The 25,601-nt window shown below is 43.1% G+C and overlaps 1 protein-coding gene across 1 annotated transcript in view; it reads right to left on the reverse strand.

The window, feature by feature from the left end:
* vps50 (VPS50 EARP/GARPII complex subunit) overlaps positions 1 to 25,601 on the reverse strand; it is a 351,039-nt gene that overhangs the window by 100,640 nt on the left and 224,798 nt on the right. The window contains exons 19-20 of the mRNA XM_070881083.1: positions 24,176 to 24,294; positions 13,815 to 13,921 (exon numbers count right to left, since the gene is read on the reverse strand). Of these exons, the coding sequence (XP_070737184.1) occupies positions 13,815 to 13,921; positions 24,176 to 24,294 (226 nt within the window). The remainder of the gene's footprint in view (positions 1 to 13,814; positions 13,922 to 24,175; positions 24,295 to 25,601) is intronic.

The raw sequence follows: 25,601 nt of genomic DNA on the forward strand, positions 1-25,601 counted from the left end.
AAATCATTAATGTACAATGTAAACAGCTGGGGCCCCAGCACAGAACCTTGCGGTACCCCACTAGTCACTGCCTGCCATAATGAAAAGTCCCCATTTACTCCTACTCTTTGCTTCCTGTCTGACAACCAGTTCTCAATCCATGTTAGCACACTACCCCCAATCCCATGTGCTTTAACTTTGCACATTAATCTCTTGTGTGGGACCTTGTCGAGAGCCTTCTGAAAGTCCAAATATACCACATCAACTGGTTCTCCCTTGTCCACTCTACTGGAAACATCCTCAAAAAATTCCAGAAGATTTGTCAAGCATGATTTCCCTTTCACAAATCCATGCTGACTTGGACCTATCATGTCACCTCTTTCCAAATGCGCTGCTATGACATCCTTAATAATTGATTCCATCATTTTACCCACGACCGATGTCAGGCTGACCGGTCTATAATTCCGTGTTATCTCTCTCCCTCCTTTTTTAAAAAGTGGGGTTACATTGGCTACCCTCCACTCGATAGGAACTGATCCAGAGTCAATGGAATGTTGGAAAATGACTGTCAATGCATCCACTATTTCCAAGGCCACCTCCTTAAGTACTCTGGGATGCAGTCCATCAGGCCCTGGGGATTTATCGGCCTTCAATCCCATCAATTTCCCAAACACAATTTCCCGACTAATGAGGATTTCCCTCAGTTCCTCCTCCTTACTAGACCCTCCGACCCCTTTTATATCCGGAAGGTTGTTTGTGTCCTCCTCGGTGAATACCGAACCAAAGTACTTGTTCAATTGGTCCGCCATTTCTTTGCTCCCCGTTATGACTTCCCCTGATTCTGACTGCAGGGGACCTACGTTTGTCTTTACTAACCTTTTTCTCTTTACATATCTATAGAAACTTTTGCAATCGTCTTAATGTTCCCTGCAAGCTTCTTCTCGTACTCCATTTTCCCTGCCCTAATCAAACCCTTTGTCCTCCTCTGCTGAGTTCTAAATTTCTCCCAGTCCCCGGGTTCGCTGCTATTTCTGGCCAATTTGTATGCCACTTCCTTGGCTTTAATACTATCCCTGATTTCCCTTGATAGCCACGGTTGAGCCACCTTTCCTTTTTTATTTTTACGCCAGACAGGAATGTACAATTGTTGTCGTTCATCCATGCGGTCTCTAAATGTCTGCCATTGCCCATCCACAGTCAACCCCTTCAGTATCATTCGCCAATCTATCCTAGCCAATTCACGCCTCATACCTTCAAAGTTACCCTTCTTTAAGTTCTGGACCATGGTCTCTGAATTAACTGTTTCATTCTCCATCCGAATGTAGAATTCCACCATATTATGGTCACTCTTCCCCAAGGGGTCTCGCACAACGAGATTGCTAATTAATCCTCTCTCATTACACAACACCCAGTCTAAGATGGCCTCCCCCCTAGTTGGTTCCTCGACATATTGGTCTAAAAAACCATCCCTTATGCACTCCAGGAAATCCTCCTCCACCGTATTGCTTCCAGTTTGGTTAACCCAATCTATGTGCATATTAAAGTCACCCATTATAACTGCTGCACCTTTATTGCACGCACCCCTAATTTCATGTTTGATGCCCTCCCCAACATCACTACTACTGTTTGGAGGTCTGTACACAACTCCCACTAACGTTTTTTGCCCTTTGGTATTCTGCAGCTCTACCCATATTTTGTTTACATTTTGTTGTAAAATATTTATTAATTTATTTCATTTCAAAAGATCATTTTTCAAAATGTATAAAATATTTTATTCAACTTAACAATTATTGTGCAGTGTCTCACTCACTTTCACAAAATGAGGGGTTAACAATCAATACAAGGGTTGCAAACAAAGGCCAGGCAAGGTTTAAACCTAACTCTCACCGTTCAAGCAAAGCGTTCATTTATGAGCTGCTGGTGTAACAGTTTTGTAGCTGTGTAACTACCACGGTGCTTCTCCTGCGGTGTAGGGGTAGGTGGTGTCATGGTTTCTTCGCCAGACTTCTCGTCCTTCTTCCTCCCCTTCCTCTTCCACTTCTTCCTCTGCCTCATCCCCTCTATCGTGAGGTGGTCCTGCAGTCCCCTGTGGCAATTGCCAAGTTGTGCAACATGCAACACACCACAATGAACTCCGCGACCTGCTCAGGGTGGTATTGTAGGCTGCTTCCAGAGTGGTCCAGGCATCTGAAGCGCTGCTTCAGCACTCCAATTGTCTTTTCGACTACATTGCATGTGGCTATGTGGCTGTTATTGTATCGATGCTCGCCATCTGTCTGGGGCTTACGGAGGGGTGGTCAAGAGCCAGGTGGCGAGGCCGTATCCTTTGTCACCCAGCATCGACCTTGTGGCTGAATCTTGGAGGTTGGAAACAGTGCTTTCACGCAAGATGTGCGCATCATGAATGCTCCCTGAAAAATTAGCATTTTCTGCCATGATTATTTACTTGCGGTTGACAATGAGCTGCACGTTCAGGGAGTGGAATCCCTTTCGGATCCAAAACACCTCTGCATCCTCTAAAGGTGCTTGCTGGGCGATGTGTGTACAGTCTATTGCACTCTGGACCTTCGGGAAGTTTGCTATTCTCAAAAAACTCCAAGCCCTCTGTACCTCCCTGGTCATAGGAAAGTTTATAAAGTCAAACCTTCGTGCGTAAAGCGCTCTCGTCACCTGCCAAATGCAGCATTGTGTAGCGTGCTGAGAGATGCAGCATATGTCGCCAGCTAATGCCTGAAAGGAGCCCGATGCATAGAATGAAAGTGCCACAGTCACCTTAACCTTCTGATGGTGCTGGTAGACTGCAGGTCTCCCTTAATGAGCTGGCATATCTCATTGATGACCTGCTTTCGGAAGCGCAGCCTTCTAACATACACTGTATTGGACAGGTCCAGGTATGACTGCTTCTCCCTGTAAATACATTGGGGGTGAGGCCTCCTTCTCCTCAGCAATCTGCCACCTCTTTGGGCACATAATGCTCTTCAATGCACCTTCTTCCAGCTCTATTCTGCAACATGTAATTTGTCAGCAATATTGGCAGAGAAATTGCAGGCCCCATTCCTTTAAAAGTCCTCTAAACTATCACATAAATTATACAATTTTCCTTAAACACCCAAAAACTTAATCCAGATAGACTATAATATCCTCAGATTATGAGCATTGATTTCAAACACCCTTAAAATCCATTCAGGGATGATTTTAATGCTCCCACCAACTTGAAGCAGCCTTTTCTTCAAGTTCATCCATTTTAAAACGTGGCGTCCATACCGCAGAGTTAAGATCAGGTGAGTGCAGCTTTTTCAGGGCGGTATTTTAGTTCGGCGGTAATTTGGGCGAATTGCCGAATTTAGTGCCGATAGTAATTATGGGTGGTATTTGGGAGAATTGCCGAATTTAGCGCCCGCCGGTAATTTGGGCGGTAATAGGGTGGTGCATGTTTAAGTGTTAGGAAAACCAGCAAAAACAAATGGACGGGCGGTACAGTTTACCGCCGGCAGCAACACACTGACAAATTTACCGCCGGCGTTATATTGGCGGTAACTGGGTATTAGTTTCCAGTTTATGCATCAAATGGGCGGTAATGGCTTTCTTAATGGTAAATGGACGGAATGTTGCCGAAAGTCTAGCCCGAGAGTTCTATCATCTTTGGGATTTAACTGAGCACAGAACTGAAGGACCTAAGTTTGCTCCCTCTGACAGCTGTAAGGGCTAAGTGAAATGAAGTTGGACAATCTCAAACCAATTCTTATTGGTGCGATCAGTGCACAGTTTAGCAATGAATTGAATCTCATACAAAGAAATGACATAAAAAATGGAAATGTAGTATAAGACGTTCTTGAGTTAGGTTAGTGTGGATGGACATTTATCCTTAATTGAACATGTATTCTTCCTGCTCTGAAAACAGGGATGTAAACATTATGAAAATGTTTCTTTCAACTGAATGAGCAGGAAATTCACAACCCTCCAAAATAAATGTATAAAGCATATACTTTAAGAAAATAAAACTAATCATTCTGATTTAAAGAATTCAAATACAATGAAAACAATTTAGTTATGATGGTAGACCCTGCTTCATTCAATAGTAAATGCAATTCTTTAAAAGCACAATTTCTGGAATTTAAAGCAGTTAGAAAGCACTTGAAGGTTAAAATAACCAGCCCCACAGCCTCTGTTTTTAGCAGTTTTGCCAATTTCTGTAAAAGCATAGTTAAACTACAAGTGGTAGACAAACAGTACGACATTCATCCTAGTAAAATGGGCGAGCTGCCAGTGAAGGCGTGACAGGCATCGGCAGCTCGGCCAAATAATGTTAATGAGACCCAAGGCCCAATTTCAGGCTGGCTACAGGCCTCCCGGTTCGGAGCATGCACTTTGTATGCAGCACCCATTTCTGGATCGAAAACAGCTTTATCTTGTGAGAAAGACACCAACAGCGCAGCAAAAAAGGAGAACTAAAAAGCAGCAAAAAGCATCTAATATTTATCTTGCTGTCCAATAGGCTATGACCATGCAGGTATCAATCAACACCAACTAGACATCCTGGAATCTGCAAGAGATACACATCCGCTGATGGGTCTGCAATTCTAAATGATTCACTGTGTGACCATCATTCTCTCTGCTTTCCCCCAAGCGTGCAGTGTCTACCTGTTGGAGTTTCTTTTTCTATCTTCAGACTACTTTGGTCCACTATTCTGCACTTTCCCAATAGCCATCATCCACCCAATCTATGTTATTCTTGTGTTTATCTCTTCCCTTCAATTTCTCCATGCGACAAAACAAAGAATTTGCATTTTGTGATGCCTTTCATGGACGTCCCAAAAGCGCTTTACAGACAATTAAGTACTTTTGATATGTTGTCACTATTGTAATGTTGCAAACACAGATACCAATTTAGGCACAGCAAGCTCCCACAAACAGCAATGAGATAATGACCAGTTAACAATGTTTTTTTTTTAAAGTGATGTTGGTTGATGGAAAATATTGGCCAGGACACCGGGCATAGCACCCTGCTCTTCTTCAAAATAGTGTCCTGAGATCTTTAACGTCCACCTTGGAGAACAGTTGGGCCTAGGTTTCGGAACTTAGGAACAGGTGTAGGCCATTCAGCCCCTCGAGTCTGTTCTGTCATTCAATGAGATCATGGCTGATCTGTATCTTAATTTAATCCACTTGCCTTTCCTCCATATTCTTTTATACCCAGTTGTCTTGCAAAAATCTATTGACCTCAGATTTAAAATTATTAATGGTTAATGTCTTATCTCAAAGATGGTACACCTCCGACTGTGCAGCATGCCCTCAGTAGTGCAGTGTCAGCCCAGATTATGTGCTTAAGTCTCTGCAATGGGACTTCAACCCACACCTATGACTCAGAGGCAAGTGTGCAACAACTGAGTCAAGGCTGACACATGTGGCAGTGTGAATGCTGGAGGAAATTGAAGAGATGGGGAGGTGTAGAAACAAACATGAGAAACAAATAACATAGGAGAGTAAGAGCAGTCAGAACAAGTGGAAAAATATGTTTTACATGTTAAATGGTGGCGAGGCAGAGCAAAAGAGAAGTGAGGGGGGGCAGGGGGAGAGAGACTCTGCTGGGATGGTGACGGGACACATGTCACAGAGCCTAACCACCTTACATTACAAAATGTTCAATTCTTCAACGCACTGAGCAATGGCATAAGATTAACTGCAATCAAGAAATTATTCCAGATTTCATACTTTACCATCACAACAAATGTATGAAACATAGTAAGAATCGGGTTCGAAGCTTAATACTTGGTTTGCTGCGAGTTAAATGGTTTCCGGTGGAGGGCAGTAGGGATGTTAAAAGTGATTTAGACGAGGAGATTAAATGTAGTATCTCCAAATTTGCGGATGACACTAAGTTGAGTGGCAGTGTGAGCTGCGATGAGGATGCTATGAGGCTGCAGAGTGACTTGGATAGGTTAGGTGAGTGGGCAAATGCATGGCAGATGAAGTATAATGTGGATAAATGTGAGGTTATCCACTTTGGTGGTAAAAACAGAGAGACAGACTATTATCTGAATGGTGACAGATTAGGAAAAGGGGAGGTGCAATGAGACCTGGGTGTCATGGTACATCAGTCATTGAAGGCTGGCATGCAGGTACAGCAGGCGGTTAAGAAAGCAAATGGCATGTTGGCCTTCATAGCGAGGGGATTTGAGTACAGGGGCAGGGAGGTGTTACTACAGTTGTACAGGACCTTGGTGAGGCCACACCTGGAGTATTGTGTACAGTTTTGGTCTCGTAACTTGAGGAAGGACATGCTTGCTATTGAGAGAGTGCAGCAAAGGTTCACCAGACTGATTCCCGGGATGGCGGGACTGACATATCAAGAAAGACTGGATCAACTGGGCTTGTATTCACTGGAATTCAGAAGAATGAGAGGGGATCTCATTTAAAATTCTGACGGATTTGGATGGGTTAGATGCAGGAAGAATGTTTCCAATGTTGGGGAAGTCCAGAAGCAGTGGTCACAGTCTAAGGATAAGGGGTAAGCCATTTAGGACCGAGATGAGGAGAAACTTCTTCACCCAGAGAGTGGTGAACCTGTGGAATTCTCTACCACAGAAAGGTGTTGAGGCCAATTCACTAAATATATTCAAAAAGGAGTTAGGTGTAGTCCTTACTACTAGGGGGATCAATGGGTATGGCGAGAAAGCAGGAATGGGGTACTGAAGTTGCATGTTCAGTCATGAACTCATTGAATGGCGGTGCAAGCTCGAACGGCCTACTCCTGCACCTATTTTCTATGTTTCCATGTTTCTATGAAAGCAGTACACTTGGGCGATGGACTGGAAAATTAGCAATATCAAATGATCCCCGCTGGCTGTTGTGTTTGTGAATTTCAAGGGAGTGGAGGGAAGGATCAAGCTAGGCTGCGATTGCTCCGTCCCCCAAATAACCTGCCAACACACTCTCTCTCACTGCCCAACTGAAAATTAGCCACTTTGAAAAAGCACAGTGAATCACACCCAGCATGGGTCAGCGCCTTCAGAAAAGATGGGAACAGAGACAATTGACGATCAGCTTCTGCCTTGAACAAAAATTACTAGTTGCTAGTAACTTCATGGCGAAGAATATTTTGATCAGGTTTAACAAAGGATTTGGGGGAAAATTGTTGCTTTAAATGTTGTTTGTTAAGCCTAGTGCATAAAAGGAGTACACGAGACAGTAGGTCGTTAAGATGCTAATGATCTACCTTTGACATTTCCTCATTGACTGCAAATAATTAGTATAACTTAACTTCGGAATCGATAAATTATTCACATCCATTCTGTTGGAAGTTTAAAAAAAAACCTTTCTGCATGTGAACAGGCAGAGAATAAAGCACCACCACAACAGGAACAGGATGCTGCACAAGCAGCAAAAGATTGGAGAGAGAAGTTAGAAAATCAGCTTTAACTCAAGCAAAATGACGCACTGAAATGTTGTACCATAACATAACTTGCATCCTAGGGTCTTAAAAGAAGTAGCGGCAGGGATTGTGGATGCATTGGTTGTAATTTACCAAAATTCCCTGGATTCGGGGAGGTCCCACCAGATTGGAAAACTGCAAATGTAAAGCCCCTATTTAAAAAAAGAAGGCAGACAAAAAGCAGGAACTATAGATTCGTTAGCCTAACATTTGTGGTTGGGAAAATGTTGGGAGTCCATTATTAAAGAAGCAGTAGCAGGACATTTGGAAAAGCAAAATTTGGTCAGGCAGAGTCAGCATGGATTTATGAAGGGGAAGTCATGTTTGACAAATTTGTTAGAGTTCATCGAGGATGTAACGAACAGGGTGGATAAAGGGGAACCTGTGGATGTGGTGTATTTGGACTTCCAGAAGGCATTTGACAAAGTGCCACAAAGAAATTTACTGCACAAGGTAAAAGTCCACGGGATTGGGGGTAATATGTTAGCATGGATAGAGGATTGGCTAACTTACAGAGAACAGAGAGTCGGGATAAATGGTTCATTTTCAAGTTGGCAAACTGTAACTAGTGGGGTGCCACAGGGATCAGTGCTAGGACCCCAACTATTTACAATCTATATTAATGACTTGGAAGAAGGACTGAGTGTAACATAGCCAAGTTTGCTGATGATACAAAGATGGGAGGAAAAGCAATGTGTGAGGAGGACACAAAAAATCTGCAAAAGGACATAGACAGGCTAAGTGAGTGGGCAAAAATTTGGCAGGTGGAATATAATGTTGGAAAGTGTGAGGTCATGCACTTTGGCAGAAAAAAATCAAAGAGCAAGTTATTATTTAAATGGAGAAAGATTACAAAGTGCTGCAGTACAGCAGGATCTGGGGGTACTTGTGCATGAAATACAGAACGATAGTATGCAGCAAGTGATCAGGAAGACCAATGGTATCTTGGCCTTTATTGCAAAGGGGATGGAGTATAAAAGCAGGTAAGTCTTGCTACAGCTATACAAGGTATTAGTGAGGCCACACCTGGAATACTGCATGCAGTTTTGGTTTCCATATTTCCGAAAGGATATACTTGCTTTGGAGGCAGTTCAGAGAAGGTTCACTAGGTTGAATCCGGGGATGAGGGGGTTGACTTTTGAGGAAAGGTCGAGTAGGTTGGGCCTCTACTCATTGGAATTCAGAAGAATGAGAGGTGATCTTATCGAAACGTATAAGATTATGAGGGGGCTTGACAAGGTGGATGCAGAGAGGATGTTTCCACTGATGGGGGAGACTAGAACTAGAGGGCATGATCTTAGAATAAGGGGTCGCCCATTTAAAACAGAGATGAGGAGAAATTTCTTCTCTTAGAGGGTTGTAAATCTGTGGAATTCGCTGCCTCAGAGAGCTGTGGAAGCTGGGACATTGAATAAATTTCAGACAGAAATAGACAATTTCTTAAATGATAAGGGGATAAGGGATTATGGGGAGCGGGCAGGGAAGTGGAGCTGAGTCCATAATCAGATCAGCCATGATCTTATTGAATGGTGCAGCAGGCTCGAGGTACCGTATGGTCTATTCCTGTTCCTATTTCTTTTGTTCTTATGTTCTTATAATGTGTTCATTATTTTTATATTATGATGCAAAGACAAATTCTACAGATGAAACGAAGTGAATTTGTTCATAACTGCTGCTCTGTATGTTTGTTTGTTCACCTGATGGGAAATAAAGTAGCTTAACAATTCGCATCAAGACTGGTCTCACTAAATGGTTGTACTACATGTGCGAAATATACAAATATCCAGTCCAGATAACAAGAGAGGCTTCTGTTACATCCTTAGATTACTCAATTGTACAAGTAGATAGAAGGCAATGATTCAACTCACATAAGACTGCTTAAGTGAGTAACTGATGCCATCAAACTCGAGAAAGTAGACTTAAATTCTTAATTAACTAAGACCATTGGTTGCTGGTAGCTATGACTATTTATTGACTTAACACAATGGCACTTTCAACTGAGTTAGGAGGTCGCAGGTTGAAATCTCACTCCAGGACTGGAGTCTATAATTTAAGTTTATAATTGAGGATGTAACAAGCAGGGTGGATAAAGGGGAACCAGTAGATGTTGTGTATTTGGATTTTCAGAAAGCATTCGATAAGGTGCCACATAAAAGGTTACTGCACAAGATAAGAGCATACGGGGTTGGGGTAATATATTCGCGTGGATATAGGATTGGTTAACTAACAGAAAACAGAGTCAGGATAAATGGGTCATTTTCAGGTTGGCAAATTTTAGCTAGTGGTGTGCCACAGGGATCAGTGCTGGGCCTTCAACTATTTACAATTTATATTAATGATTTGGATAAAGGGATCGAGTGTAATGTAACCAAATTTTCTGATGATACAAAGATAGGTGGGAAGGCAAGTTGTGAGGTGGATGCAAAGAATCTACAAAGGGATATAGATAGGTTACGTAAGTGGGCAAAAATTTGGCAGATGGAGTATATATATATATATATATATATAAAATGTGGGAGAGTGAGGTTATCCACTTTGGTTGGAAAAATAAAAATGCTAATTATTTAAATGGGGAGAGATTATAAAATTGCTGACATTAACAGATCTCTCTCTTCAGGTATTGTCCCCCTCTCCCTCAAACCTGCCGTCATCACCACTGTCCTCAAAAAAAAAACCTTGACCCCTCCTTCCTTGCAAATTACTGCCCCATCTCCAACCTCCCTTTCCTCTACAAAGTTGTTGCCTCCCAAATCCATGCCCATCTTGCCCGCAACTCCATGTTTGAATCCCTCTAATCCGGTTTCCGAGACTGCCACAGTACCGAAGCTGCTCTAATCAGTCACAAATGACAACTTTGTGACTGAGATAAAGGTAAACTATCCCTCCTTGTCCTTCTTGACTTATCTGCAGCCTTTGACACGGTTGACCACTCCATTCTTCACCAACGCCTCTCGACCGTCGTCCAGCTGGATGGGATTGCATTGCCTGGTTCCATTCTTATCTATCTAATCGTAGCCAGTGAATCACCTGCAACGGCTTCTGTTCCCATTCCCACAGCATTACCTTTGGTGTCCTCCAAGGATCTATCCTTGGCCTTCTCCTATTTCTCATCTACATGCTGCCCCTTTGTGACATCATCTGAAAACACAGCGTCAGTTTGCATATGTACACTGATGACACCCAGCTCTACCTCACTACTACTTCTCTCGACTCCTCCACAGTCTCTAAATTGTCAGACTGCTTGTCCAACATCCAGTTCTGATTGAAGAAAATATCTGCTCAATTAAATATTGGGAAGATCGAGCCATTGTTTTCAGTCTCCGCCACAAACTCCGTTCCCTGGCCAGTGACTCCATCCTTCTCCCCAACTGCTGCCTGAGGTTGAAGCAGATGGTTCGCAACCTTAGTGTCATATTTGACCCAAAAATGACCTTTCGACCACATTATCGCCAGTATAACTAAGACCGCCTATTTACACCTCCGTAACATCGGCCATTTTCGCCCTTGCTTCAGTTCATCCGTTGCTGAAACCCTCATCCATGCCTTTGTTACCTCTAGACTTGGCTACTCCATTGCACGCTTAGCTGGCCTGCCACATTCGACCCTATGTATACTTGAGGTGATCCAATACTCGGCTGCACGTGTCCTAACTCACACCAAGTCCCGCTCACCTATCACCCCTGTGCTCACTGACCTACATTGGCTCAGTTAAGCAACGCCACAATTTCAAAATTCTCATCATTGTTTTCAAATCCCTCCATAGCCTCGCTCCTCCCTATCTCTGTAATCTCCTTCAGCCCCACAACCCACCCCAAGATATCTGCGCTCCTCTAATTCTGCCCTCGAGCATCCCTGATTATAATCGCTCTACCAATGGTGGCCATGTCTTCTATTGCGTAGGCCCTAAAGCTCTGGATTCCCTGCCTAAACCTCTCCGTCTCTACCTCTATTTCCTCGTTTAAGACGCCCCTTAAAACCTACCTCTTTGTCCAAGCTTTTGGTCACCTGCCCTAATTTCTCCTTATGTGGCGCAGTGTCAAATTCTTTGTATCATAATAATCATGTGAAGCACCTGGAGATGTTTTACTACATTAAAGGCGCTATATAAATACAAGTTGAATCCCGTTACGTTTATACCATACTTAAGTGTGCAGTATTTATTTTTCCGCCATGTGTACAATGCACACTTGGAGGGGCACGGTTTCATGGAATCGGTTTGGTAAACCAATGTGTGTGTGTAGTGGGAAAAGCATCAGAAATGTATCAATTGGCACTGTGTATGTCACTGAATTTTATTTGTATATGGAAGAAAAGTGATGTACAATGACAGCACCCCATTACAGACCAGAATAATGTGAATACAGGTATTTATCTACTCATTGTTAATCTAACTAGACTGGTTTAATGCCTCATCATTCATCAGCATTAAAGTACTTGTAAAGGTATTATATCCAGAAACCGGAAACCTCGAGACAGAAGCCATTCCGGTGTTCTGATTTTTCTGGATTTCGGAGAAGAAATCAGACATCTCGAATCTGGAAACACCTAGACCGAGTTTCGGTTATTTCCGGATTTCGGAAAGAAATACGACATCCCGAATCTGGAAGCCCCTGGACGAGTTTCGGGTATTTCCGGATTTCGGAGAGAATCAGACGTCCCGAATCCAGAAACCCTTTGGCCGACTTTTGTGAATTTCCAGATTTCGGAATGTTACATCCGACGGCCCGAATCTGAGGCCGAGCCTTGCTGCGTACTTTTTTGGATTCATGCTTGGAGAAAGGTGTGTACAGCTTAAAAGTCTGGTTTTCGAGAAATATTTCTGGATTCCGGACGACGACTCTTGCAATCTGCACAATGTCCAGTTTTCGGACAATTCCGGTTTTTAGAACTCCGGATTTCGGACATTCTATCTGCACTGTCATAATTTAGTCTATTTATAAATATAAACAAGGGATTCTTAAGTTAATGTACAACTGTTTCTGATGGATATTCTGCAGTATGCAAAAAATGTGTAAATTAGTTGTAAATTTACCACAAACTGTATATTTGTTTCCATGTGCATAAATCGACAATGCAAAACTGCTGTTAATTAGTTTAGCTCTGGAAGAATTCCAATTTGGCAAAAACTGAAAAGTCCTTGCTGAGGTTGATGCTCAGGGTGACGACATTTAAAATCGCTGTTGGAATAACACTGAGGTGGCCAATTACTCACAGCATATCAGACCTTATTGTTTTATCATGAAGGGCTTGAAAAGATGATTCTTTCCTTTTGTTGCAAAATACTACTTAATTATGTCAGTCCATAAAGGAACCAATTAGATTACAATGCTATTGGGTTCTTAAAATACTCATGACTAATTGTTTGACCGAATACCCACCAAAATCTAAAAGTAAATTGAGGTGTGAATATATGGCGTAATTATCTCTCTCATTTCAGGAACAATGGACTGTAATGATCAGCAAGCGATTTCATTACCTGAATGGAATGCTGATGATGAGACAACCTCTAGGTTACTGGAGCTCACAGTACCATTAACATTTTCATTTGATGCACGTTCTACAAAGCCCTTATCAGCATGCAATATAAAGAAAGCATCACCCTTGGGAATAGTGCAATATACAAATATCAACAGCAAATGCCAGGAAGCAACAAATTCATAAACCCCAACACAAAAGCAAAATACTATGGATGCTGGAATCTGAAATCAAAACAGAAAATGCTGGAAATACTCAGCAGATCAGGCAGCATCTGTGGAGTGAGAAACAAAAGTTAAAGTTCGTCGACGGGTCATCGACCTGAAACATTAATTAAATTCATAAACCCTTCAGTTTGGCTTCCCAATTTCAGTGAACAATTTTGCTCCCAATTCCACAAGCAGCATTAGTTATTCTAATAATAGATTGATTTGTCTAAAATATTAAACAGCATATATCAAAAGGAGACAACTTGCAACCTTGAACATAAAAATGTCCCCAAACACTTCACAGAGGAAGGAAGGAGGGAAAGATTTGTTGAAGTTAAGAGAAGCTAGCAAAGGTTTGGTGAAACAGATGGGTCCCTAAGGAAGCTTTAAAAAGCAAAGAGGCAGGGATTTAGTTGCCCAAGATCGCTCAAGACTCTGCTATAAATGGTGAAGTGGGGTGGTGGGAAGATGATGCACAGAATGCTACACAGCCAGAGCACTGGAGGACACAGGTGAGAAGGCAAGACTGGAGAAATCTGCAGAGGTAGGCTGGACGAGTTTGTGGAAGAGTGTTATGGATGAGTCTGAGGAATTTAAATTCAATGCGTTGGGGGTGGGGGGGGGGGGGTGGGGAGGCGTCAGGGGATCATTGTAAGCCAATGACATTCATTACTAATACAAGGAATTCAATTAAATTCAACTAAAGCTTCCATACTCACCAACAAGCCTTATTACATTCAAGGTAGTGTTTGTTAAAATGAGTGTATTGCCCTTGTTCAGATAGTAGTCTGACTTCTTCCTACTTTTCAGGGTTTCTTTGGAAACACTAATTAAAAACAAAAATCTAATTAATTCAGGTATAATGAGAAGTTCAAGGCAAAATGCGACATGAAATACTTCATGGGCTGGTTCAGAAACCAGCTGTTAGACAGTATGGCATTATCAGGCGGACAGTGGGTATCAGTATTTGTTCTACAATTTGTCCACTACAGCGTTTGAGACAATCAGTTAATACAAAAAGTTTTAACGAGCAGCAGCTTTGTTGATCAAGTAGATAATAAAATGTTTATTATATTTTTGGAGATTTCTATTTAATATTTCATACATCACCGCAGAGTGCTTTTTTAACAATTTAAGTTTGAAAGTGTATTTCCCCAACAGTAAAAATGGAGACTAGAACCCAATTGCCTGCAAATTATTGGTAGGTTCTTTGGGCCCAAGTTTCCACCCTCCGGAAGAACGACGCACCTCCATAAGATGCGCCAATTTTCTGGAATGAAAAGGGCGCTGAAAACTTACCTTGTGATTCTGCGAGCTCCTCAGGTCGTCTTCGTGGTCAGCGTGGTACAGCACAAGGGGTCGGGGGCGGAGCCAGGTCCCGGCGCTGAAAACAGTGCCGGGACCTCTGCACATGCGCGCATGTGCAGTAACTCCTCGCCCCTGAGGCTGCATGGGAAGGGCCCGAAGCACGGCGCCCCTAGCCCTGGCTGAATGGACTCACCGGGCGAAGATCGGACTCGGGCCTCCCTCCCTTCTGTTCAGCTCCCACTCCCCTCCCTCCCGTTCAGCCCGCCTCCTCCTCCCTCCATGTCCTCGGCGGGGCCCGTGGGCCCGCCCGCCCGGCATCTTGCTGGGGGGCAGGCCCGACCCGAAGTCTTTGGCGGCCCAGCCAGGCATCTGCGCCGTCGGCGGGGCACGTTCAGCCGCACCCCCCTCCTCTCCCTCCCCACTCCAACCCCTCCTCTCTCCGCCCCCCCCCTCTCTGACAGAGGCAGAGCGAGACAGACACTGACAGAGGCAGAGCGAGACACTGGGGGGGCCCCGACCCAGCACGCTGTTGGAGGGCTCCCGGTGCTGCAGTAGGTGAGTAGAAACGTAACTTTTTATTTATTGATTGATTTTTTATTATTTTTTATTTTTTTTGATTGATTTATTGGTTGATATATTGATTTTTTATTATTGATGATGGCTCTATTTGTAAAAGTGAAATGTTTAATGTTTGTAAACCCCCCTCCCCCCATCTCTCGTTCCCTACGCCTGATTTATAAGTGTAGGCAAGGTTTTTCTGAGTGTACAAAAATCTACACTTATTCCATTCTAAGTTAGTTTGGAGTAAGTTTTCGCTGCCTAAACTTGCAAAACAGGCGTAAGTGGCTGGACACGCCACCTTTTGAAAAAAAAAATCTGTTCTAAAATGTAACTATTCTAACTCACTAGTACTGGAGCAAACTAAATGCCAAGAATTGCAATTTCTAAGACACTCCATTCTAAACTAGTTGCTCCAAAAAAATAGGAGCAACTCAGGCCAAAACTTGAACCTTTTGACCTGTAGTTTAGCCAACATGCAGAGACTTGGTTCTAGGTGCTAATCAAATTATTGACCCTTTGAAGAATGATGGGATTTAGGTTCCAAATCAAACCATCCCAATTGGACACAAATAGTTTCAATTTCTGGTAAGCAGCAAAATATGCAAATCTTCAGATGACTGCATTACATATTTAATGGCTTAATCATCAAGAGGATTCTAAATTGATACATTGTTTAAAGGATTAGCAAGTCCAAGGTAGCAGCTGGCTTCACTGGGTCTTTGTACACGTTTGATTTAACAGCTCTTTATTTAGCGGCATTTTGGTCTAGGATATATACTGCAGTAATTTCTCAATATTTTAGCCCGAGTTAGTTGTGTTTCTGGAACTGACACTTAGGTTATCATAGAATCATAGAAGTTTACAGCATGGAAGGAGGCTATTTTGCCCATCGTGTCCACGCCGGCCAACAAGAAGCTATCCAGCCTAATCCCACTTTTCAGCTCTTGGTCCATAGCCCTGTAGATTACGGCACTTCAAGTGCACATCTAAGTACTTCTTAAATGTGGTGAGGGTTTCTGCCTCTACCATCCTTTCAGGCAGTGAGTTCTAGACCCCCACCATCCTCTGGGTGAAAACATTTGCCCCAAATCCCCTCTAAACCTTCTACCAATTACTTTAAATCTATGTCCCCTGGTTGTTGACCCCTCTGCTAAGGGAATCAGGTCCTTCCTATCCACTCTATCCAGGCCCCTCATAATTTTATACATTTCAATAAGGTCTCCCCTCAACCTCCAAAGGAAACAAACCCAGCCTATCCAATCTTTCCTCATTGCTAAATTCTTCTGTGCTCTCAGGAGAACCCCAGCTTCTGCAGTCGGTGCACCAAACTGAATGCAGCTAGAGGCAGTGTGTGGAGCAGAGAGAGAGAAGGCCGTGAGAGAGTGAATGAGAGAGAGAGAGAGAGAGAGAGAGAGAAAAAGAGAGAAAGCCAGGAGAGAGTGAATGAGAGAGAGAGAGAAGGCCGTGAGGGAGAAAGGCGGCCGTGAGAGAGAGAGAGACCGAGAGAGTGAGAGAGAGAGAGAGGCTGAGAGTGAGAGAGAGAGGCAGAGAGAGAGTGAGAGAGAGAGAGAGGGAGTGTGAGAGTGAGAGTGTGAGAGTGAGAGTGAGAGAGTGTGAGAGTGTGAGAGAGAGAGAGAGAGAGAGAGAGAGAGGGGGAGAGAGAGGGAGAGAGAGAAGGCTGTGTAAGAAATTTAGGGGAAAGCTATGATGTTTAGGAGACGGAACGGGGGAAACTTGTCGCGGCCGGGAAACCCAGAAATGCGGGAAATGTGGATCTCAGGCAGAATCTCAGTTGAATTTTTTTTCTGTTTCTCAGTCGGCAGCCTATCAGATTGAGAGGCTTGCTGGCTGTCGGGCGGGAAGGCCTGTACTAGAAGTCTGCAACCTGGGTCCAAAGAGGAGGGAGGGAGAGATTGCGGGTGGGCATCGAGATCAGGGTGGAGCCTTTGGATTATGGGGGTTGGCGGAAAAGGGGGAAGAAGATCGGGTGAAGGGAGGCTGATCATGGATAAAGCTTGGAGATCTGGGAAGAAGCACTCCTGTTTCTCCTGGCCCACAAGCAGTTCTGGAAAAGCACTTGCCTGATGGATCCAGCAGTTAAGAACATAAGAAATAGGAGCAGGAGTAGGCCATTTGGCCCCTCGAGCCTGCTCTGCCATTAAAGAAGATCATGGCTGATCTGATCCTGGCCTCAATTGTACTACCTTGCACCGCTCTCCATAACCCTCGACTCCCTTATAGTTCAAAAATCTGTCTATCCCCACATTAAATATATTCAATGACCCAGACTCCACAGCTTTCTGGGGTAGAGAACTCCAAAGATTCACCACACTCACGAGAGAAGAAATTCCTCCTCATTTCAGTTTTAAATGGGTGACCCCTTATTCTGAAACTATACCCCTAGTTCTCGATTCCCCCACGAGGAGAAACATCCTCTCTGCATCTACCCTGTCAATCCCCCTCAGATTCTTATACGTTTCAATAAGATCACCTCTGATTCTTCTAAACTCCAATGAGTATATGCCCAACCTTTCTTCATATGACAAACCCCTGCATCTCGGGAATCAACCTCGTGAACCTTCTCTGAACTGCTTTCAATGCAAATATATCACTCCTTGTATAAGTAGACCAAAACTATACACAGTACTCCAGGTGTGGTCTTGTCAACACCCTGTACAGTTGTACTCCATGCCCCACTTCCCGTGCAATAAAGGCTAACATTCCATTTACCTTCCTAATTATTTGCTGTACCAGCATGCTAACGTTTGGTGTTTTATGTACAAGGACCCCCAGATCCCTCTGTACTGCAGCACTTTGCATTCTTTCTCCATTTAAATAACTTGCTCTTTGATTTTTTCTGCCAAAGTGCATGACCTCACACTTTCCATCATCATACTCCATCTGCCAAATTTTTGCCTATTCACTTAGCCTGTCTATGTCCTTTTGCAGATTTTTTGTGTCCTCCTCACACATTGCTTTTCCTCCCATCTTTGTATCGTCAACAAACTTGGCTACATTACATTCAGTCCCTTCTTCCAAGTCGTTAATATAGATTGTAAATAGTTGGGGTCCCAGCACTGATCCCTGCGGCACCCCACTAGTTACTGATTGCCAACCAGAGAATGAACCATTTATCCCGACTCTCTGTTTTCTGTTAGTTAGCCAATCCTCTATCCATGCTAATATATTACCCCCAACGCCATGAACTTTTATCTTGTGCAGTAACCTTTTATGTGGTACCTTGTCAAATGCCTTCTGGAAGTCAAAATACACCACATCCACTGGTTCCCCTTTATCCACCCTGTTTGTTACATCCTCAAAGAACTCCAGCATGACTTCCCATTCATAAATCCATGCTGACTCTGCCTGACCGAATTTTGATTTTCCAAATGTCCTGCTGCTGCTTCTTTAATAATGGACTCCAAAATTTTCCCAATCACAAATGTTAGGCTAACTGTATAGTTTCCTGCTTTTTGTCTGCCTCCTTTTTTTTTTTTTAAATAGGGGCGATACATTTGCAGTTTTCCAATCTGCTGGGACCACCCCAGAATCCAGGGAATTGGCTGACCTCTTATCACTAGTTCTAGGGGTCTCAACTATTTACAATCTATATTAATGATTTGGATAAAGGGACCGAGTGTAATGTAGCCAAGTTTGCTGATGATACAAAGATGTGTGGGAAAGCAAGTTCTGAGGAGGACACACAAAATCTGCAAAGAGATATAGACAGGCTAAGTGAGTAGGCAAAAATTTGGCAGATGGAGTACAATGTGGGAAAATGTGAGGTTATCCACTTTGGTAGGAAAAATAAAGCAGCAAATTATTTAAATGGAGAAAAATTACAAAATGCTGCAGTACAGAGGGACCTGGGGGTACTTGTGCATGAAACACAAAAGGATAGTATGCAGGTACAGAGAATAATCAGGAAGGCAAATGGAATGTTGGCCTTTATTGCAAGGGGGATAGAGTATAAAAGCAAGGAAGTCCTGCTACAGCTGCACAGGGTATTGGTGAGGCCACACCTAGAGTACTGCGTACAGTTTTTGTCTCCTTATTTAAGGAGGGATATACTTGCATCGGAGGCAGTCCAGAGAAGGTCCACTAGGTTGATTCCTGAGAAGAAAGGTTGAGCAGGTTGGGCATGTACTCATTGGGAGTTCAGAAGAATGAGAAGTTATCTTATTGAAACATAGAAGCTAATGAGGAGGCTCGACAAGGTGGATGCAGAGAAGATAGGATGTTTCTACTCATGGGGAATAGTTTCAGAATAAGGGGTCGCCCATTTAAAACTGAGATGAGGAGGAATTTCTTCTCTCAAGAGGATTGTAAATCTGTGGAATTTTCTGCCGCAGAGAGCTGTGGAGTCTGCGTCATTGAATATATTTAAGGCGGAGATAGACAGATTTTTGAGCAATAAGGGAGTAAAGGGTTATGGGGAGCGGGCAGGGAGGTAGAGCTGAACCCATGAACAGATCAGCCATGATCTTATTGAATGACGGAGAAGGCTCAAGGGGCCAAATGGCCTATCCCTGCTCCTCTTTCTTATGTTCGACTCTCCAGCCAGGGAAACAGCCTCTCAGCACCTACTCTGTAAAGCACTCTAAGAATTTTATACCGTTCAATGAGATCACCTCGCATTCTTCTAAACTCCAGAGAGTATAGGCCCATTCGATGCAATCTCTCATCATAGGACAACTCTCTCATCCTAGGAATCAATCTCGTGACCCTTCATTATACCCCCTTCGAAGGAAAGTATATCCTTCCTTAGATAAGGTGACCTAAACTGTATACAATACTCCAGGTATGGTCTTATCAAAGCACTATGTAATTGCAGCAAGACTTCCTTACTCAATTTACTCCAAGCCCATTGCAATAAAGGCTAACATGCCATTTGTTTTGTTAATTGCTTGCTGTACCTGCATGTTAACTTTGTGATGTGTATCAAATCCCTCTAAATACCAAAATTTACTAGTCTCTCATCTTTTACAAAATATTCTGCTTTTCTATTCTTCTGACCAAAGTAGATAATTTCACAGTTCCCCATATTATACTCTTAACTGCCACCTTCTTGCCCAATCACATAATCTGTCTGTATCCCTTTGCATCCTCCTCAGTTTACCTTCCAACCTAGCTTTGTAACATCAGCAAACTTGGATACATTACACTCAGTTCCCTCAACGAAGTCATTGATATGGATTGTAAATAGCTGAGGCCCAAGCACTGATCCGTGCGGCATCCCACTATTTGCAATCTGCCAACCTGAAAATGACCAGTTTATTCCTACTCTGTTTTGTCTGTTAACCAATCCTCAATCCATGCTATATTACAACCCCCCCCCCACCCTACCGCCACTCAATCCCATGAACTCTAATCTTGTAACAACCTCTTATGTGGCAACTTATCAAATGCCTTTTGAAAATCCAAATATATGCAGGTTGAACGTCCAAAATCCAGAGTTCTGGAATCCGGACCGATTGGTGGCAGGGTCGTCTGGAATCCGGACCCGCCGCTGCCCGACCTCGGGCCCCGCCACCCCCGCCCGAACACCTCCCCGGCGGTGGGCCCCCGCCCGAACACCTCCGCAGCAGCCGGCCCCCGTCCGAACACTTCTCCGGTCGCGGGACTACGGCCGACGACCTCATCACGCGGTGAACACCAGCCCCGATGACCTCATCGCCTGGCGAACACCTCCCTGCTGACGTTCCAAAATCCGGAAATACCCAAACCTGGGCTCGGCTGTTTTCGGATTCGTGACGTCAGAAAGACATTCCAAAATCTGGCAAAACGCAAAATCCGGAACTGCCTTGGTCCCAAGGGTTCCGGATTTGGGGCGCTGCACCTGTACTACATCTACAGGTTCCCCCTTATCCACCCTCAAAATACTCTAATAGATTTGTCAAACATGATTTCGCTTTCATAAGATTGTGTTGACTCTGCCTAATCATATTATGCTTTACTAAGTGCCCTGTTACCTCGTCCCTAATAATAGCTTTTAGTATTTTCCCTACTACTGATGTCAGACTAACTGACCTATTATTCCTTATTTACTCTCTCCCTCCTTTCTTGAATAGCGAGGTTACATTTGGTATCTTCCAATCCATGGTGACCATTCTAGAATCTAGGGAATTCTGGAAGATCAAAACCAATGTATCCACAATACTGCTACCACCTCTTAAAACCCGAGGATGTAGGCTATCCAGTACAAAGGCATTTGTCACCTTTTAGTCGCATTAATTTCTGCAGTATTTTTTTCTTTACTAATATTTTAAGTTCCTCATTCTCATTAGATCTTTGGTTCCCCACTATTTCCAGTATGCTTTTGTGTCTTCTACTGTGAAGACAGAGACAAAATATTTGTTCAACATCTCTGCTATTTCTTTAGTCTCCATTATAATTTCTCCTGTCTCTGCCATGTTTATATCTGATACTCTCTTCCTTTTGCATAATTATAGAAGTTCTTACAATCTGTTTTTTATATTTCTTGCTAGTTTACTCTCAAATTTTATTTCCTCCATCAATTTTCTGGTCACTCTTTGCTGATTTCTAAAACCCTCCCAAACTTCAGGCTTACTGCTCTTTTTGGCACCAGTGTAAGCCTTTTCTTTTAATCTATTATCCTTACCTTCTCTAGTTAGCCACGGCTGGACCACTTTTCCAGTAGAGTTTTTAATTCCTCAAGGGAATGTATATTCGTTGAGAATTAGGAAGTATTTCTTTAAATGTTTGCCATTGCTTACCCACCGTCTTATCTTTTAAACCAATTTCTCAATCTACCTTAACCGACTCACCACTCATAATTGCGTAGCTCTCAAACTCCATACGAAATTCTATTATATTATGATCACTCTTATAAGATTACTAATTAACCCTCTCATTACCCAACACAAGATCTAAATCAGCCTGTTCCCGAGTTGATTTCTTGACCAGAAGTAGGCATGTTTGGGGTGGGTTGGGGTTGGGTTTAAGACTTTTAAGAATGGAACCGCTCCCTCACCTGTCCTGCGGGGTTAAAATCCCTCCCTTGGACTCCATGGACTGACACAGAAATCTTATAGCCACGTATAGCACTGCACTGTTGTAAATCCAAAATTATTGTTTCATCCAAGAGCTTCTAGCATGTAATCAACTGAATAAGAAATATATTCTAAGAAACATTACTGTGGACTTGATCCCTTGTGAAGTGACTGTAATTTTTTTTTTTAAGTATTTGTACCATGAGAATCTTATTGTTTCTATGTAATATCTTATTTGTAACTAGATCTGACTTAATCTTATCCTCAGCAATATGGTCCGACAGTGTGGTATTGATTATCTTTTGGAGCAGGCTGGAGAATGTGGTGGGCATTACATGTGATCTCCGATGTATTATAGAAACATAGAAAATAGGTGCAGGAGTAGGCCATTCAGCTCTTCGAGCCTGCACCACCATTCAATGAGATCATGGCTGATCATTCCTTCAGTACCCCTTTCCTGCTTTCTCTCCATACCCCTTGATCCCCTTAACCGTAAGGGCCATATCTAACTCCCTCTTGAATATATCCAATGAACTGGCATCAACAACTCTCTGCGGCAGGCAATTCCACAGGTTAACAACTCTGAGTGAAGAAGTTTCTCCTCATCTCAGTCCTAAATGGCCTACCCCTTATCCTAAGACTGTGTTCCCTGGTTCTGGACTTCCCCAACTTCGGGAACATTCTTCCTGCATCTAACCTGTCCAGTCCAGTCAGAATCTTATATGTTTCTATGAGATCCCCTCTCATCCTTCTAAACTCCAGTGTATAAAGGCCCAGTTGATCCAGTCTCTCCTCATATGACAGTCCAGCCAACCCTGGAATCAGTCTGGTGAACCTTCGCTGCACTCCCTGAATAGCAAGAACGTCCTTCCTCAGATTAGGAGACCAAAACTGAACACAATATTCCAGGTGAGACCTCACCAATGCCCTGTACAACTGCAGTAAGACATCCCTGCTCCTATACGCAAATCCCCTAGCTATGAAGGCCAACATACCATTTGCCGCCTTCACCGCCTGCTGTACCTGCATGCCAACTTTCAATAACTGATGAACCATGACATTCAGATCTTGCTGCACCTCCCCTTTTCCTAATCTGCCGCCATTCAGATAATATTCTGCCTTCGTGTTTTTGCCCCCAAAGAGAATAACCTCACATTTATCTACATTATACTGCATCTGCATGTATTTGCCCACTCACCTAACCTGTCCAAGTCACCCTGCAGCCTCTTAGCGTCCTCCTCACCGCCACCCAGCTTAGTGTCATCTGCAAACTTGGAGATATTACACTCAAAACCATCATCTAAATCACCGTCAACCCTTTAAGTATCATTTGCCAATCTAATCTAGCCAATTCGCGCCTCATACCATCAAAGTTACCTTTACTTAAGTTCAGGACCCTCGTCTCTGAATTAACTGTGTCGCTCTCCATCTTAATAAAGAATTCTACCATGTTATGGTCACTCTTCCCCAAGGGGCCTCGCACAACATGATTGCTAATTAGTCCCTTCTCATTACACATCACCCAGTCTAGGATGGCCAGCTCTCTGGTTGGTTCTTCGACATATTGGTCTAGAAAACCATCCCTAATACACTCCAGGAAATCCTTCTCCACCGCATTGCTACCAGTTAGGTTAGCCCAATCAATATGTAGATTAAAGTCGCCGATAATTACTGCCGTACCTTTATTGCACACATCCCTTATTTCTTGTTTGATGCTGTCCCCAACCTCACTACTACTACTTGGTGGCCTGTACACAACTCCCACTAGCGTTTTCTGCCCTTTGGTATTCCGTAGCTCCACCCATACCGATTCCACATCATCCAAGCTAATGTCCTTCCTTACAATTGCATTATACCATAATTAAGGGGGGATTGCTAGTCCCATATCATGTTACCTGACTTGCAGCATATATAGGGTGCATGTTTTGGTTGGAAGGTGTTTTCAGTGGCTTAGTCCACTTACTAAAATTACTTTCTTGCTGTTGGACAAATGTGTCAGGAGTCAACCTGAATTGCAATAACGCCCACAAAAAATTGAAGTACAGTGTTGAAAACAACAAACGTGTCAAAATCAATGTTTGCACTAACTACATAAGAAAGTTCCAAAGCCCTTAGATAAAACTTTTAAATAAAATATACACTGCTCCATAACATTCACTCAATCATATCCTTTTTGTAAAATATTCATCAGACCCTACCTTTTCACAGGAACGTCACCAGTCTGCTCATCCACATAGTCTCTTTTAAGCTCTTCTGGAACATCGCTGTCACTATCATAGTCTTGATAAGCACTCTTCTCCAACTCATCAGATTCATACTGTGAACAGAAACAATCCTCAGTCCAATTACCTGGAACTAGTAATCCATCTAACCAAATATCACTCAGAATATGCTGGTTAAATTTAAAAAAAATTTATGTTGAATATACATGCTGTGCTTGTGAAATAGTGTCATCTATGTAACAAAAGGCAACAGAACTAGTAAAATTCAAGCAGAATGTTTCATGAACAGTAGAGCACAGTAGCTTAATGTGCCATTACTTTACCTCTAGGAATTGAGTTTAACTCTAGATTGACTTGATAGAATGAAAATCTTTTTCTCTGTTGCATGTAGGGCTGTGGACATTCTTGATCCTTGATCATCTCGGCACTCAGTACAAAACTGCCTGTACTTATGCACTAAAATGGAATTTTAATTAAAGAGGCCATAAAAAAAAATGTCCAGGACGCAGAAAAAAAAATGTACTGCTGTAATACAGGACGATCTTCTGATATGTAGCAGAATAGAGGAAGTTTTGCAATTTACCTGGCCAAGATATACCGGATCTGGGAAGGTTTCCAGTTGGCACTGGGTGTCCGATCATTGATTAGCTCACCTTTACATGCAGCAGTTTCACCAAACGATTTATAAATAAATGCCTACCAACACAAGTCTGTGTGTTCCAACTCAGCCACTTTAGCACCATTTACTTTTGTTGTTTCCACTTTTCCTCTTTTGTCTGTCCACATCTATTCCTTGACCAAGGTGATATGCTGAAGACAAGCTCCCAGGCTGATTTTTTTTTCCCCCTCCTCGACTGAAGGCTTTGAGTTTTATGAGGGTATGGCTCCAGAGACAGCAGTTACCTTCCAGTACCTTACCCAAGTGGCTACTAATCACAGGCTATTTAAATGAGGAGGGGGAATGGGGATAGGGGGTGGGGAAGAGAAAATTACAGCTGAACCTAATCATCTCTTCATGATCCCCACACACTGTACTTCACTGAACAGTGACAATGAGCAGAGACCTTGATCGATTTCTCCCTTCCTAACCTAGGGCACTGAGGACAACTGTTGGGTTCAGCTGCCTTCCTGGTCTGTTTTGATTCAGCTGCCCATTTGATAAACTTGTTAAGCTGTCAGAAGAGAACCGTATGAACAGTGCAAGAAATAGGGAAAAGAAAAAGCAACTATAAACTAATATGCTTATGGCAATATAACTTGGATAAACAATACGATGGGGCTAAAATTTCGGCCTCGCCTGGTCCATACGGAATATGTGTGGACCCGGCGTCGCCCCACAAAAGCCGGTTTTCGGTGTGTAATGCGCATGCGCTGAAAACCGGCTTTTCCAATCTGTCAAGTT

The sequence above is a fragment of the Pristiophorus japonicus genome, chromosome 5, assembly GCF_044704955.1.
Source record: "Pristiophorus japonicus isolate sPriJap1 chromosome 5, sPriJap1.hap1, whole genome shotgun sequence".
NCBI classification, from domain to species: domain Eukaryota; kingdom Metazoa; phylum Chordata; class Chondrichthyes; family Pristiophoridae; genus Pristiophorus; species Pristiophorus japonicus.